General features: G+C 37.2%; 1 protein-coding gene across 1 annotated transcript in view; it reads left to right on the top strand.

Annotated features, from left to right (window-relative positions):
* The window catches only part of LOC114041243 (vomeronasal type-2 receptor 26-like), a 43,995-nt gene extending 31,175 nt beyond the window's left edge, over nucleotides 1-12,820 (top strand). Inside the window, 1 exon segment of the mRNA XM_027859593.1 lies at nucleotides 11,870-12,820. Coding sequence (XP_027715394.1) covers nucleotides 11,870-12,820 — 951 coding nt within the window.
* The last annotated feature ends 1,119 nt before the right edge of the window (nucleotides 12,821-13,939 follow it).

The raw sequence follows: 13,939 nt of genomic DNA, 5'->3' as shown, positions 1-13,939 counted from the left end.
CTTTTCCTACCAGATCCTTCCCAATTACTAACAGACATGCTGTAAGGTCCAGAATTCCCCTTCCTGGATAACTCTGTACCTCCCCCATAACCATGGGGTGTTCTTTATATTGGCAAAGGAAGAGGCCAAGGATCTCCAGATTGGTTATAAGTAGGAGTTTAATCAATCAATATGAATACTTAAAAAGCAGGAGCAATCTTAAGTCTGGTAGGGCATCCAAACAGTTCAGTGGATCCTTGCCCCCCCCCCAAAAAAACAAATCCCCATGGTAACTATAAAAAACAGCCAAGGGGAGGAGGAGCTAGAGAGTGCATCACTACTGATTGGTGGAGAGTTTTGTTTTCTTCTTAGTAATGAGTTTGGGGGTTAATTCAATGTTATGCTCAAACGTAAGCTTGTGCATTAATCGTGTCCCGGTCACATATGAGTCATGATATTCTTGTTATGGCTTTTGTAGGTCATAGTATCTAAGTTTTGACTCAGTAGTAAACTATGATTCAGTAACTAAGTTATGATTTGTTAAGAGGTCACCATGTTTGGGCTTCCACCTTTCACAAAGTTCAAATGTTTATGTCTTTTCACCTATTACTGTATTTTATGGCTTTTCCCTAATCGGTACCTCAAAGTCCACCTCTGCAATGCCACCCATACATTGTTTCTGAATATTTTCCACAAGATCCCTGGGGTGGCTCTATACCAGGGTGTTCAAAGCCTTTTTGGGTACAGCCAGGATGATTTCATTTGTAAGCATAAATCACATAAGCAATACAAGCACAGATAGGAAAACAACATGACCAATAAGAAAGTTACCACAATTATTATACTTTTCTTCCATCTGACCCCTGGGGAGGTGAAGGAAGAACCAATGGCATTTGGATATTAATGGATGAGGTGAATTTCTGAACTTAACTTAGAACAGGCCATCTGCATTTCTGAAATAGGTTCAGAGACAAATAAACATTGCTTGGGTAGTTTTACAACATATTGGAGGGGACAGAGAGTAGAATCAATTACAGAATTGGATAAGAACAATTTGTTTTTTTTTCAATTCTCCCCCTTTTTGTCAAGGGGAGATTTGTATAATGATGCTCATCAACCCTCCCCCAATGTCCATTTAATTAACAAATTCCATCTTGGAATCCAGATGTCCTATGTGGTTGTCTGGTCTCTGGAACATCTTTTCTTGGGGGAAATCTGCAAAATGTCTTGTCCTTAGGAGTGACTCTTCAGTAGAATTCCTTTTTTTTCTGGTTCTGTGTTGTTTGTAGATGTGCCTTGGATGTTCCTGCTATTTTTTTTTTTTTTTTTGCAAAATAGACCTCAATACAAATTTAGTACAACCTCTTAAATTTTCCTTCTCCAATAACTAGTTTGTATTGTGAAAACCAACTCAACCCTTAGTGTTCTGGTCTTAACAATAGAGTTATAGGGGAGAACAGAAAAATAGGATCCCAGAGTTTGCTTGAAGCTTCAGAAAATTTAGTTTTCTTTTACATGCCCCCATTACAATCCTTTACATTTACCATACAGTCTGTTTCATCTTGTTACTTTTTCAAACTTTCCCCCTCTGATTCCAATTCCATTAGGAGGATCAGATGCTATTGGGGATCTAATCATGCATATGAGAACATAAGGAGCAACACTTACAGGTAGACGTTTCCACTCTGAGTTTGATAGTCACACAAATGAATTTACTTATAAGAGACTCCAGATATAATAAAAAATTAACTCCAGATATAATAAAAAATTAACTTGAGAGGATGGTTAAGTAATTAATTCCAAAACAGTGCCTATCAAAAAGTTGTCTATAAAGAAACATATTTGTACGACAGGATTCACATTACACATAAGTGTTATTTCCACATTAGTAATAAATTTGAATGAAACTGATTTTTCCATTAATGTAACATGAAATATTCCACAATTTACCTCCTCTAAGAAAACTGATTGCTCTGAAAGTATCTTCCCCTAACCAAACTGAAGATGTTTCCGATTTAATTTCAGTAATTAATAGAATAACAGCCAGGTTCCTCAATCAGTTGTACCAATACCCAATTGTTCTTACATCACTTTGAAACATTTAAGGACCTTATGTTATCTTTGCCTAATTGTTTCCCTATTTTTCTGAAAGAATGAGCTATTTCAGGGTATGTATTAGCATGTTGATAACAAGCCCATGTACTAACTTACCTAGTTGTTTGGGATATGGAATTACAGTAACTTCAGGTTTAAAACAGCAAGGTCTCACATACTTGCATTGTGCTCATATCTTTTACTGACCACTTACTCTGATTATAGAAATTTGTTATAAAAGGAAAAAGGGAACTAATTATAACAACACCCAACTGGTCCTTCAGGTTTAAGCCTAAGGACATATATGGGACAGGATAAAGCATCCTTAGCTCTGTTTGATTTCAGGTGAGAGTTAAAATTTAATAACCAACCATGCAGTAATAATTCCACCTCATAGCCAGACTCAGGAATAGCCAGGTGGGAAACATTCCTATTCAAAGGAAGACAAATGGGAAACAAACCCAGGAGAGTCTCATATTAGGCTAATTCCAAGGCTGTACTCTTGGCTTTTTCCCAGATGCAAACCTCCACCTGTAATAGTTCAGGATCACATTCTGAGTAGCTTGTGGCATCTCTCTTGAATGGTGGATCACTGACTTGATTCATCAAGACATCTATACCTAAATTCAAACCCCAAAATAAAATTAGTTACATTCCCAAGAGATTTTATCTCAAATGGCTAATTTCACTTATCACAACTTAGGGCTTGATGAAATAATTTTTATTCTCATGGAGTTGCAATAAGCAAAAATTTACCAGAACTCAAATACATATTTCACTTAATATATTTCACTTTTTATCTTTTTGTCTCAAATTTATATTGTTCTAGCGTAAAAAGCAATCATTAGCAACCATTTCTATATTATATTTCAACTTGTAAATCCTCAGCGGCCAAGTTCATTGTTTAGGAACTCCATAACCCAAACAAGCTCATTTCCCACACAGATGGTTTCTAGCAATCTGGCAAGTTTTAAAATAATGGAAATCAACAAGAACTCCAGAGAGGGGGTTGCCCCTGCCTGCCCACCTCATGATATATTCTTCCTCCAGACTGATTCTCTGGGCAGCAAGTCCCCTATTTTTAGTCTCAATTTAGTTTATTTTGCCCTGGCTGAATTTCCCCTGTATCCTTCTATGGCTACCCACTTGCCAGAACGTCTTTCAGGGTTCCCATACAGCATCGTGCATTCTGCCTGATGTATCTACCAGAGCAGACATGACTTGTTCATTTTTAGGATCCCAGTATAGGGTGACTGACACATGGGACCTCCGATCACCCCCCACATTGGAGGTGACATTGGTTCTCTTCCTAAGGGAGGGGAGTTGGGGTATCCACCCCATATACCCTTAGAGCTGCTGTGGGCTATACTCTTTGACACCACCCCCCAGGTGTTATAGATTGAATGGAAAGGACGAATTTTGATCAAACTTTTGTCTCATTCTGTTCTTTTCAATTACCAATTTTAGGTTTTAACATTAGAACAATAACCCCAAATAAGTTAGTTAACAATCTTTTAATTTCATAGTTGATAGCCAAATTGTGTTAGTTGTAACTTCCTCTCAACTACAGGCTAAGGTGGAAAAACTCAGTTCTCTATATGGTAGTTAAAAATACTATAAGACAGGGTTAGCAGGACTGATAAAATAACTGGTTTCAAACATTTTTCCACGGTCTTTTAGTTTCTCTCAGTTCATACTTTAATAACATCTAAGTTATAAAATGCTGCCTTATATAACTGATATAAAAGTTTATCAATTTGAAACAATATTATGTATTTGAAACTTGAAACAAACCCATTACCAATCAGGTGACTTCAATCCTGGTGAATACATTTCCAAATTACCTTATACAGAAAATCAGGCATCTCATCACCAATGGCATTGTATACTGATCACTTCTAATTAAAGAACTGATAATAATAGTTAATATTTATAGTGTCTGTCCTTTGCCAGGCATTGTGCTGGACATTTTACTCATGTGAAGTAAACTGAAGTACCTTGCTTTAGGTTACCCAGTTAACAAATTTCAGAACTATGTATTTTCCCAATTTGTCTAAGTGTCAAATATTATAATAATTTCTGACTTATCTTAAACATAAAATTAAGAGAGGCAATATTTCACTTAAAATGTGACCAGAATGAATTCAATTACCTGGATCCATGGTATTACACAGAATCTGGGTTGATGATTTTCATACTGACTGTAGTATTATATTTTACACAAATACTAGTTATTACAATCATTTCATGTTATCAGGTCCACTACTTCCAGCCAATCCACTGCCAAAGACTGTAAAAAGTAGCAATATATTACAATTTAATCTACCCTAATTATCATACTTAAGATTATGCTTTAATTTACTTCAATTTTGGGTTCCACAGTCTTAAAGGAACTCATAGCTTAACAATTTACCCATAGCTCTCTACAATTTCTTCTTACTAATGGGAGTCACATATAATTTAATCAAGTTTCCAATTTTTAACACACAGCCCAATTTAAAAAGTTATTTTAAAATTAACTAGTATTTAATTTTAGTTTGTAAAACTCCCTAAATTCTAGCTAGATATTCCAATCAAATTTCAATTACCTTTTGGTTGTTTCCCGACTCACATAAATCTTTCCCCATCTTGTGAGTCAGGAAAGGATTAAGTGCCAGCTCTGTTCCAAAGGGCAGCCTTTTCTCTGTCTTCACCCTAAAACTTTCACTGACAAAACCCCCAAACCCATCTCTCTATAATCAGTGAGGTGACCTTCTTCTCTTAGATCTGAAGGGAAAAGTTTCCCGCCTTGCCCCCTTTTTTTCTTGTCTGTCCTTTTACACCCCAGAACCTGACCACAGTTTGTGAATGTAGAGATAGAGAGAAAATATTTTTTGAACTTTTAGGGGTTTAATTAACAAAATACAGAAATATTTGCTAGAACATATATTGTTTCTTTCAAACTTTGATCCTACTGAAATAATCTTCACTTCACTGAGTATATTCTCTCTCTCTCTCTCTCTCTCTCTCTCTCTCTCTCTCTCTCTCTCTCTCTCCCTTCCTCCCTCTTTCTCTGTTCACCCCAGGCTGCTGAAGACAGCAAAGGATGGAGATAGAGAAAGAGATGCTCACAATTACATGCTTTATTGCTTTCCTATGTGCTTAACTCCCTGCAACCTGGCTAACCTGCAAACTAGTGTTTCTACTTGTTTCTTCTAACTGGAATTCCTCCAGCAACTTTCTATTCTCAGCTTCTGAAACTAGGAACTTGGTAGTGGCTTTTTTTTATTGCTAGAAGGAGGGGCTAGCATACTGGGACAACTTTCTTCCCTTCTTTTCCCAACCTGATGGAACATAATCCCATCAGAAGGAACTCTAGGTCTTTCGGTCTGTTCAGGCCATCCTCACACTTATGTGATGGTTCAAATGTGGCCAATACAGGACCACCCTCCACATGTGGAACATCCAGGGATTCTCACCCCTCAATCTATCCCCTACTCCATTGGCATTCTTTTGGTATCCTGCCAAAAACATCAATTGTGAGGTCTGGAATTCTCTTGGCTAAGAAATCTTACACCTCCCCCATAACCATGGAGTGTTCTTTTTGATACCAAAGGAAGAGACCAAGGACCTCCAGATTGATTATACATAGTACGTTAATCAATTGTTATAAATATATAGAAAACAGGGGCAATCTTCAGTCTGAGGAGGCAGCCAGATAGTTCTGTGGGTCAACGCCAAAAACCACAAAAATCCCCATGATCATTATAGAAAATGAAGGGAGATGAAGCTAGAGAGTGCATCACTAGTGATTGGTGGATATTTTTGGTTTTCTGATTAGTAATGAGCTTGAACATTAAGCCAATGTTATGCCCAAACATAAGTTTGTGTATTGATCTTGTACTGGTAACATATGGGTCATAATATTTTTATTATGTCTTTCTGGTCATAGTATCTTAGTTTTGACTCAATGCCAAACTATGATTCAGAATCCAAGATGGTCTGTTAAGAGGTCACCATATTGGGGCTTCTATCTTTTATAGAGTTTAATATTTTACTGCTTTTCACTTATTACTGTATTTTTTGGCTTATCCCCAATCGGGACGCCACACATGCCCTGGTCTAAAACTTCCTTACAAAAACACAACTTCACATGACTCTGCCATTTCTTCAAGCTATCATTCTACAGCTCTCTTTTCATTCATAAGCTACTGCCTCTTAATTTCTCTAATTGTATCAGGTTTCTGATCCCACTACACTATTTTTCTCAAAATCAATAATGGCTCCACTTGCTACTTCCAACTGCCTTTTCTCAATCTGGATTCTTCTTGACCTTTCTACAGTTTTAGACAGTGGACCCTCAACCCCAAACCTGATAGAAAATTATCACCTCCATTGTCTGCTATGACTGTGGCATTATTTTTTCTAGTTCACCTCTTATCTGGAAGCTACTGTATTTAAAACTTTTGCTGAGTTCAAATCAATTCAATCAGCATTTATTAAGTACTTAAGATATGCTAGGTACTGTGTTAGACAATGGGGAAAATCAGCACTGATTTCAAGTGCCCAATAGTTTACAGTCCATCTCCAACCCCATCAGTGTAGGGATCCCTAAAAATTCTCTTCTGGATCTCATCCTTTTCCCATACACTCTCCCTTGGGACTCATCAGTTCCCATGAACTCAAGGACAATTTCTATTCGAATGATTTTCAGATCTCTTTATTCATTCCTAATTACTCCTCTAAACTCGAGTCCTGCATTGCCACCTGTCTGTAGGACACCTCTTCCAGAATGGACCTTTGACATCTCAAAGGCAGCAAGTTCAAAGTGGACCTTATTATCTTTCCCCTATTCTGCCACTTGTCCAAACTTCTTTTTTCCTCTTGAGGGCACCACCATTCTCTCAGTCACTGAATTTCACAATCTCACAGTTAGCTTTTACCTCATTCTAACATTTTGTTAATGTTTTATTAATTTCTTTTTTATTATCCAGGCCCTGAAACACTCTCTAATGTCCCCTACTATCCCCACCAAAAGAGTCATTTCACATAGCAAAAAGTATTTTTAAAGATTATATGAAGAAAAAGAAAAGGAAAAATTAGCATAACTTATCAATACATTGACAAAGGTTGAAAATATATGCAATATACACCACTTGTGGACCTTCCATTTTGCAAACAGGTGGGGTGGTTGTGTTTTATCTCTTTTGTTATGCTATCTATATTTTTATAGTTTTACAACACTAACTTTTGTTTTTTTTGGTTGTTCTTTTCAATTATCTTGTTATAATTAGAGTGTACATTGTTTTCTTTACATCAGTTCTTGTAGCTCTTTCCATGCTTCTATTTATAAATTTTTCATTCTTTTTAAAAATGTTTTATGTCTTTTTATGTCACCAGTGTTTCTCCCAGTATCCCTCAAATTCCCCCTCTAAGAGAGCCATCTCATATAATAGCATTTTAAGACAAAGAAAAAGAATAAAATGCAAAAATGATCAGAACAACTAAACAATACATCTAAAAGATTCGAAATATGTAGAAAGTACAACACTTGTGGACTTCCATTATCTATAATAAAAAAGTTGGAGTAACAATATCTTTTTCTATCTCAATTCTTCTCTTATGATCATCAAAATATAACACAACCATTCCCAAGTGTTGCCTCATTAGAATACTTCTATGACCTCTGATGATAATATAGTGCAGAGGGGACATATGCATCTTCTCCTCACATTAGAATATAGTCTATCATTGTTTAGGTTCTTGTATAATTTTTGTATCTTTTTATTTTTTTTCTTAATTGTTATGTTAGAACTTCAAAGGCTCTACAGTCTTTTCATCAAGAATGCTTGAAAGTTTTCTATTTCATCAAAGGTCCATTTTGCCCCGTGTAGGAAGATATCCAGTTTTACAGAGTAAGTTCTTCTTTGTCTTCTGGAATATTGTATTCCAAGTTCTCCACTCATTCATGGTGGTGTCTACTAAATTATGTGTGCCCCTGATTGGACCTGTAGTGATTGATTCCTTTCTTTTTAGCTCCTTGTAGTATTTTTTCTTTGACTCAGATGCCCTAGATTTTGCTTTGATGTTTGGGGAACTTACCATTTTGGCATTTCTTTCAGAAGATGACCAGTGGATTCTTTCTGTTTTCACTTTGCCCAGTTGTTATAAGAGATGTGGGCAGTTTTTTATTTAATATTTCTTGGAATATGAAGTCTAGGGTATCTTTTTATGTCATAGAATTCAGATACTCTAATGATTCTTAAATGTTTTCTCTTTCATCTGCTTTTGAATTTGGCTGTTTTTGCTATGAGAAACTTAACCTTTTCACCAATTGTTTTGTAGTCTTTTCCCTTAGTTTTAAGATGTTTTCTTGCCCCATGGAGTCATTTATTTCAATTTGATCTATTCTTATTTTCAGAGCAGTTGTTGCTAGGACTCCATTTTGTACCTCTTGTGCCAAGCTATTAATCTCCTTTCTAATTATTACTTGAATAGCTCTCATTTATTTTCCAATCTCCCCCAGAACTTCAATTTCATTGATTTAAAAAAAATCTCTTTTTAAAAATCTTTCTTGATCTCTTCCAGGAATTCCAGTTGAAATTATTCCCAACCTCTCCAACATTGACTGTTTCATCCTTTATCACACTTGCAAATATACAAGGGGTGAGGTAAACCTCAGGGTTTTTTCTTTAAGGCTTTGCTTGTAGATATTTTGGAGTCAGTTTCTTCTTTTGGGGTTGTGTGTTGACTATTCCTGTTACCAGTTTTGGTGGGATTCCTTTTTTCGATTGCTCATTCTTCTAGCTTACCACCTGACTTAGGACTTGTTTTAAGGATTAGCCTTTCCTTAGGAGAGGATGCCTGGGCTTGTCCTGTTGCTTCTTTCTTGGGGTATGTTATTCCAGATTCACAGGGAGAGCTCACCCTAAGGACCTGTAAGCTTTCAATGCTCCCAAAGTGATTGTTTGCAAAGCTAATTGCTGTCCACATGGTCTGAACTCCAAAAGCACTTGATTTAAATCTGAGTCTAAGCAAGAGAAGATTGCAGTTCGACGTAGCTAAAATCAGCCAGTTGGGAAGCTCTGCTGGTTCTGAGTAACACAATTACAAGTTCTTCTTTGGTCTGAGGTCATCACCCTGGTTATTTCTTTGAGGGCTTCAGACTATTTAGAAGGTGCGACCTTGCTTTGCTTCTGGACTCAGAGTTACATTGCTACCAAACTTATTCCTATGAGATTGTGACTACTGGTGTATCCTTACCTTGGAATGCCACCCCCTGGATGTAGGTTCCCTTTTGTCCTCTACCCTAGAGCTGTGCCTCAGAACTAAGTAATTGGTGACAAGACTGCCAGTTGGCACCTATTGCTGTACATCGCTCCAATGGGAGTTTAGGGGTATCCTAATATGGGCCTGTGAGTTCCTCTTGCCTTGGCACCCAGACTCTCCTTACATACTGGAGTGTTCCACGTGGTGCACTGCTGACCAGATACCATCCACATTATCTACTGACATTATCTACTGATCCTATCCCAGTGTCTGCTAAAATAAATGATTCTTTGTGACGTTTTCTTGGACTTCTCCTTCAGTATTCAGTCTTGCATTTTTGTATTTTCTAAATCTATTTGGAGAGATTTGGGACAGAAAAGAGTAGAGCTTCTCTGTACAGCTTTTTGTTACTTCTCTGTCTTCCACATTCATCATTTCTTATAGCACAATAGTATCACATCAATGTGCCAAAATTTCTTTAGCTATTTCCTAGTCAATGGGCATCTATCTACTTTGTTTCTAATTCTTTACTACCACAGGAAGTGCTGCTAGAAAACTTTTGGTGTATGTGAGGACTTTTTTCATTGGCCTCCCTGGAGTATAAGGCTGGTAATGAGATCCGTGGGTCAGATGGTATGGTCTTATTAGTCACTTTATTCGCCTAATGCTAAATTGTTTTCCAAAATGTTTGTACTTACTCACAGCTCTACCAACAATACACTAGTGTGCCTGCCTTCCAACAAATCTCCAAGTGTAAGAAAAGGAGGAATCTGTCCTAGATGGTAGTCATGAGCAGGCTGATATCAATGGTTTCCTGTGTTTATTTTTATGGTTCTCTCTAAGGACATTTACAAGCTACATCTACGTTCTGATTGGTGATTGATTATCTAATCTTATGATTTAAGCAATCTATCAGAGTTTACGTCATTAGCAATTGTTTATCAGTTGTTAACAAGATTTGGCATACTCATGTCATTAACAAATCCTTTTTTGGTTTTGGGACACATACATAAAATCCAAGAAACATTTATTAAATAACTTATGTGCCAGGCATTGCACTATTAATAAAAAGTACATTCATTAGTGGTTGTTTACCAGATTTGTGGACACACGTATCATTGCAAAAGTATGCCTTTCAGGTGCTTATCTTGTTACAGAAAAGCAGTCCATGTAACAATTCATTGGTCAAGAAACAGGGACTTAAAACAAGTTAGAGATGCTTACATTAAGTTAACTTGCTTATTTCCACTACACCCTTTCAACCCTACCTCATTCTATTGTTTACCTTGTTATTGCAGATCTTGAATTTTTTGTATTTTATTGAGTTCTGTATAACATTTATTTGATAATTTGATTGCCATAATATTGCAACTGTAATTTAACTTTGGTTGGCATTTTCATTGGCATGGCTCATCCATGAGTGCTGAATATTCCTCTTAATGTTTAAAGTTATTGTCAATTTCTTTCTAGTATGCTTGATGATTCCTTAGGATTTTCAAAGTAAAACATTATGTCATTAACAAATAGGGATAGTTTTATTTTTTCTTTGCCTCTTTTCACACTTTTAATTTTAATTTCTCATTATATTGCTATTGCTTGTGTTGCTAGAAGTATAACAAAAAATAACAAGGAGAGTGGACATTCTTCCTTTGAATTCTCTATTTTTTGGTAAAGATGCTAGCATAACCCCATTACGTATGATGCTTGCTTTTGGTTTTAGATATACATATTTATAATAATAAAAGATCATTTTATGCCCATACTTCTTGTGGTTTTTAGCAAAATGATCTTACAATAATTCTATGCATGAGATGCAAAATATGCAAAATTGAGTAAACCAAATATAATTGAATGAGGGCAAGAGAACCAACATTTATTGATTTCTTCATTCACCCTTGCCTGCTTGTGTACTTTTAGAAAGAAATTTCTTCATAACTTCTTTGTTCTCCTATCCATTCCCTTCTTTCCATGGACATGGCCATCATTCTAGATCAGGCTTTCCTCACCTCTTACCTTATCTTGGTAAATTGTGTTAACTGGTCTTTCTGTTCTTCCTCTGAATTTCACCCTCTCCAAAGCAGCTAAAGTAGTAATCATTAGTTGCTTAGTATTCAAAGTTCTCATACAATGCAGAGTGAATTGTATCAAGCCTTTTCTCATATTAGTCTCCTTCTTGAGATCTCCTTTCCATCCAAACTGGACTATTGGCTCTAGCCCAAATTTCACTCTCTATCCCTTGTCTCTGTGAGTTTGCACAGACTATACTGCATGGATATAACATAATGCTTCCCACTTCTGTCTACTGACATCCTCATCTTCTTTCACAGTTCATGTAACTTCTTTTTACTAAATCTCACCCAGTTAGTTCTCTTGCCCTCATCTATTCACTTTCAATTTACATATATATCTATATGTTGAATCTCACCAGGAAAATAAGCACAAGATCCTTGAGGGTAGGGCCTATTGTGCTTTTATACTTTGTTTGCCCACTGCCTAGTACAAGACTGGACAGAGTGGATTCATAATATACGCTTTTTTTGACTGCTAAACTGCAGATATGGACAATTGCGTGACATGCCCAGAAGATCAATATCCAAACAGGGAGAAGGACCAGTGTCTCCCCAAAGTAACAGCCTTCCTCAGTATCCAAGAACCTTTGGGATGGATTCTGACCTGCATGGCTCTCTCCTTCTCTTTTCTCACAGTTCTGATCCTTATGATCTTTGTGAAGCATCGAGACACTCCCATCGTCAAGGCCAACAACCGGATTCTGAGCTACGTGCTTCTCATCTCTCTCATCTTTTGCTTCCTCTGTTCTTTGCTTTTCATTGGCCGTCCTAACACAGCAACCTGCCTTCTTCAGCAAACAATATTTGGAATTGTATTCACAATGGCAGTTTCTTCTATTTTGGCCAAAACCATCATGGTGGTTCTGGCTTTTAAGGTCACAAGACCAGGGAGCAGGTTGAAGATGTGGGTACAGCCTAAGGTGTCCAATTCTCTAGTCTTTCTCTGCTCTGTGATCCAAGTATTTCTCTGTGGGATCTGGCTGGGGACTTCACCTCCATTCTTAAGTACAGACCCTCACTCTGAACCTGGCCACATCATCATTGAGTGTAAGGAGGGCTCTGTCATTGCCTTCTACTGTGTCCTGGGCTACATGGGCATCCTGGCCCTGGGCAGCTTCATGGTGGCTTTCCTGGTCAGGAACCTTCCTGACACCTACAATGAAGCCAAGTTCATCACCTTTAGCATGCTGGTCTTCTGCAGTGTGTGGGTCTCTTTCCTTCCCACATATCAGAGTTCCAAGGGGAAGGACATGGTGACTGTGGAGGTTTTTGCCATCTTGGCCTCCAGTGCTGGGTTACTGGGCTTCATCTTTTTTCCCAAGTGCTATGTGATCCTGCTAAGGCCAGAGAGGAACACTCTGGAATGGTTAAGGAACAAATCAGATTCCAGAGCCAGGAACTTGGTCCTAGAGACTCTTCCAAGGTCATGAGAAATACTGGATAAAACACCAATATTAGCTTCAAATAACTGTAATTTAATATCTTGGTGATGACTAACCCTTGTTCTCTTTTACTAATTAAGTTCTCTTTCCAACCTTGTTGATTGCATTTAATGGAACGGTAATCTTGAGAGATAGCACTTATATTTAAAAATGTAATCACCAGGGGTCTTGTTCCCTTATCACCTGTGTTCTGGACATCTTTGCGATCTTCTAGGGCTCACTGCTTGCTACCGTTCAATTTCTTCATCACCTCTTGCCTGAGTTAGTGACCTATAGAGACTCCCTCCCTCCTGTCTCTGCCTTCATTTTAAGGACTAAATTCCATCCAAAAGTAGTTGTTCTATTCTGTTCCCCTGTTCTAAATGCCAGTGCAGTTCCCCACCATCCTTACCCCCAGTAGCCTGGCCATCTCCACCTAAAAGAGACGGCAAATGTCACTCCTTACAGAACCTGTATTACAGAAGGAATCTGCCCTGAAATAAAAAGCTTATGATATATTCCTTTGTATCATACTTAATTTGCACTTGTCTTATGTTCCATATTATGGTTTTAGCTCCTTGAGGACAAGGCCTGTTTTTTTTCTTTGCCTTTGTATCTCCAAGATCAAGCAGAGTGTCACTCACACCATAGGCATGTACTAAATATTTTAAGAATTGATATGGATTTGATTGGTTTCTTTTATAGGATAATAGATCTGGAATGGAACATAGAGGTCATGTAATCCAACATCTTCATTTTAACAATGAAGAAACTGAGTCCCTGAGAAGTAAAATGTTTTTACCTAAGATCATATACCAAGTAAAATTCAAGGCTAGAATTTGAATCCAGAGTCTTCCACAAAAAACAAAGCCATGACTCATCTTAGTGTTCTATGTCACCATGCTTTAGTTTATTTCTTGATGTTAATCCCATGAATGCACAGTCCCAAGATTATAATGAAAGTGGAAATGGCTTACATTTTGTGTCTTCTTGACACTGAGCTGCTGTATTTATTCATTATCTCATTTCCCAAAATGAGCTTTATGTTAGAATTCAGACACTCTCACTGCTAAACCTCACACACCTCACAAACCCAATACCTGGTATTCTTTTTTATCTGTTGTCTCA

This window comes from Vombatus ursinus, unplaced genomic scaffold (genome assembly GCF_900497805.2).
Source record: "Vombatus ursinus unplaced genomic scaffold, bare-nosed wombat genome assembly UNPS02014170.1, whole genome shotgun sequence".
Taxonomy (NCBI): domain Eukaryota; kingdom Metazoa; phylum Chordata; class Mammalia; order Diprotodontia; family Vombatidae; genus Vombatus; species Vombatus ursinus.
This window is presented reverse-complemented; position numbering and strand designations above follow the sequence as displayed.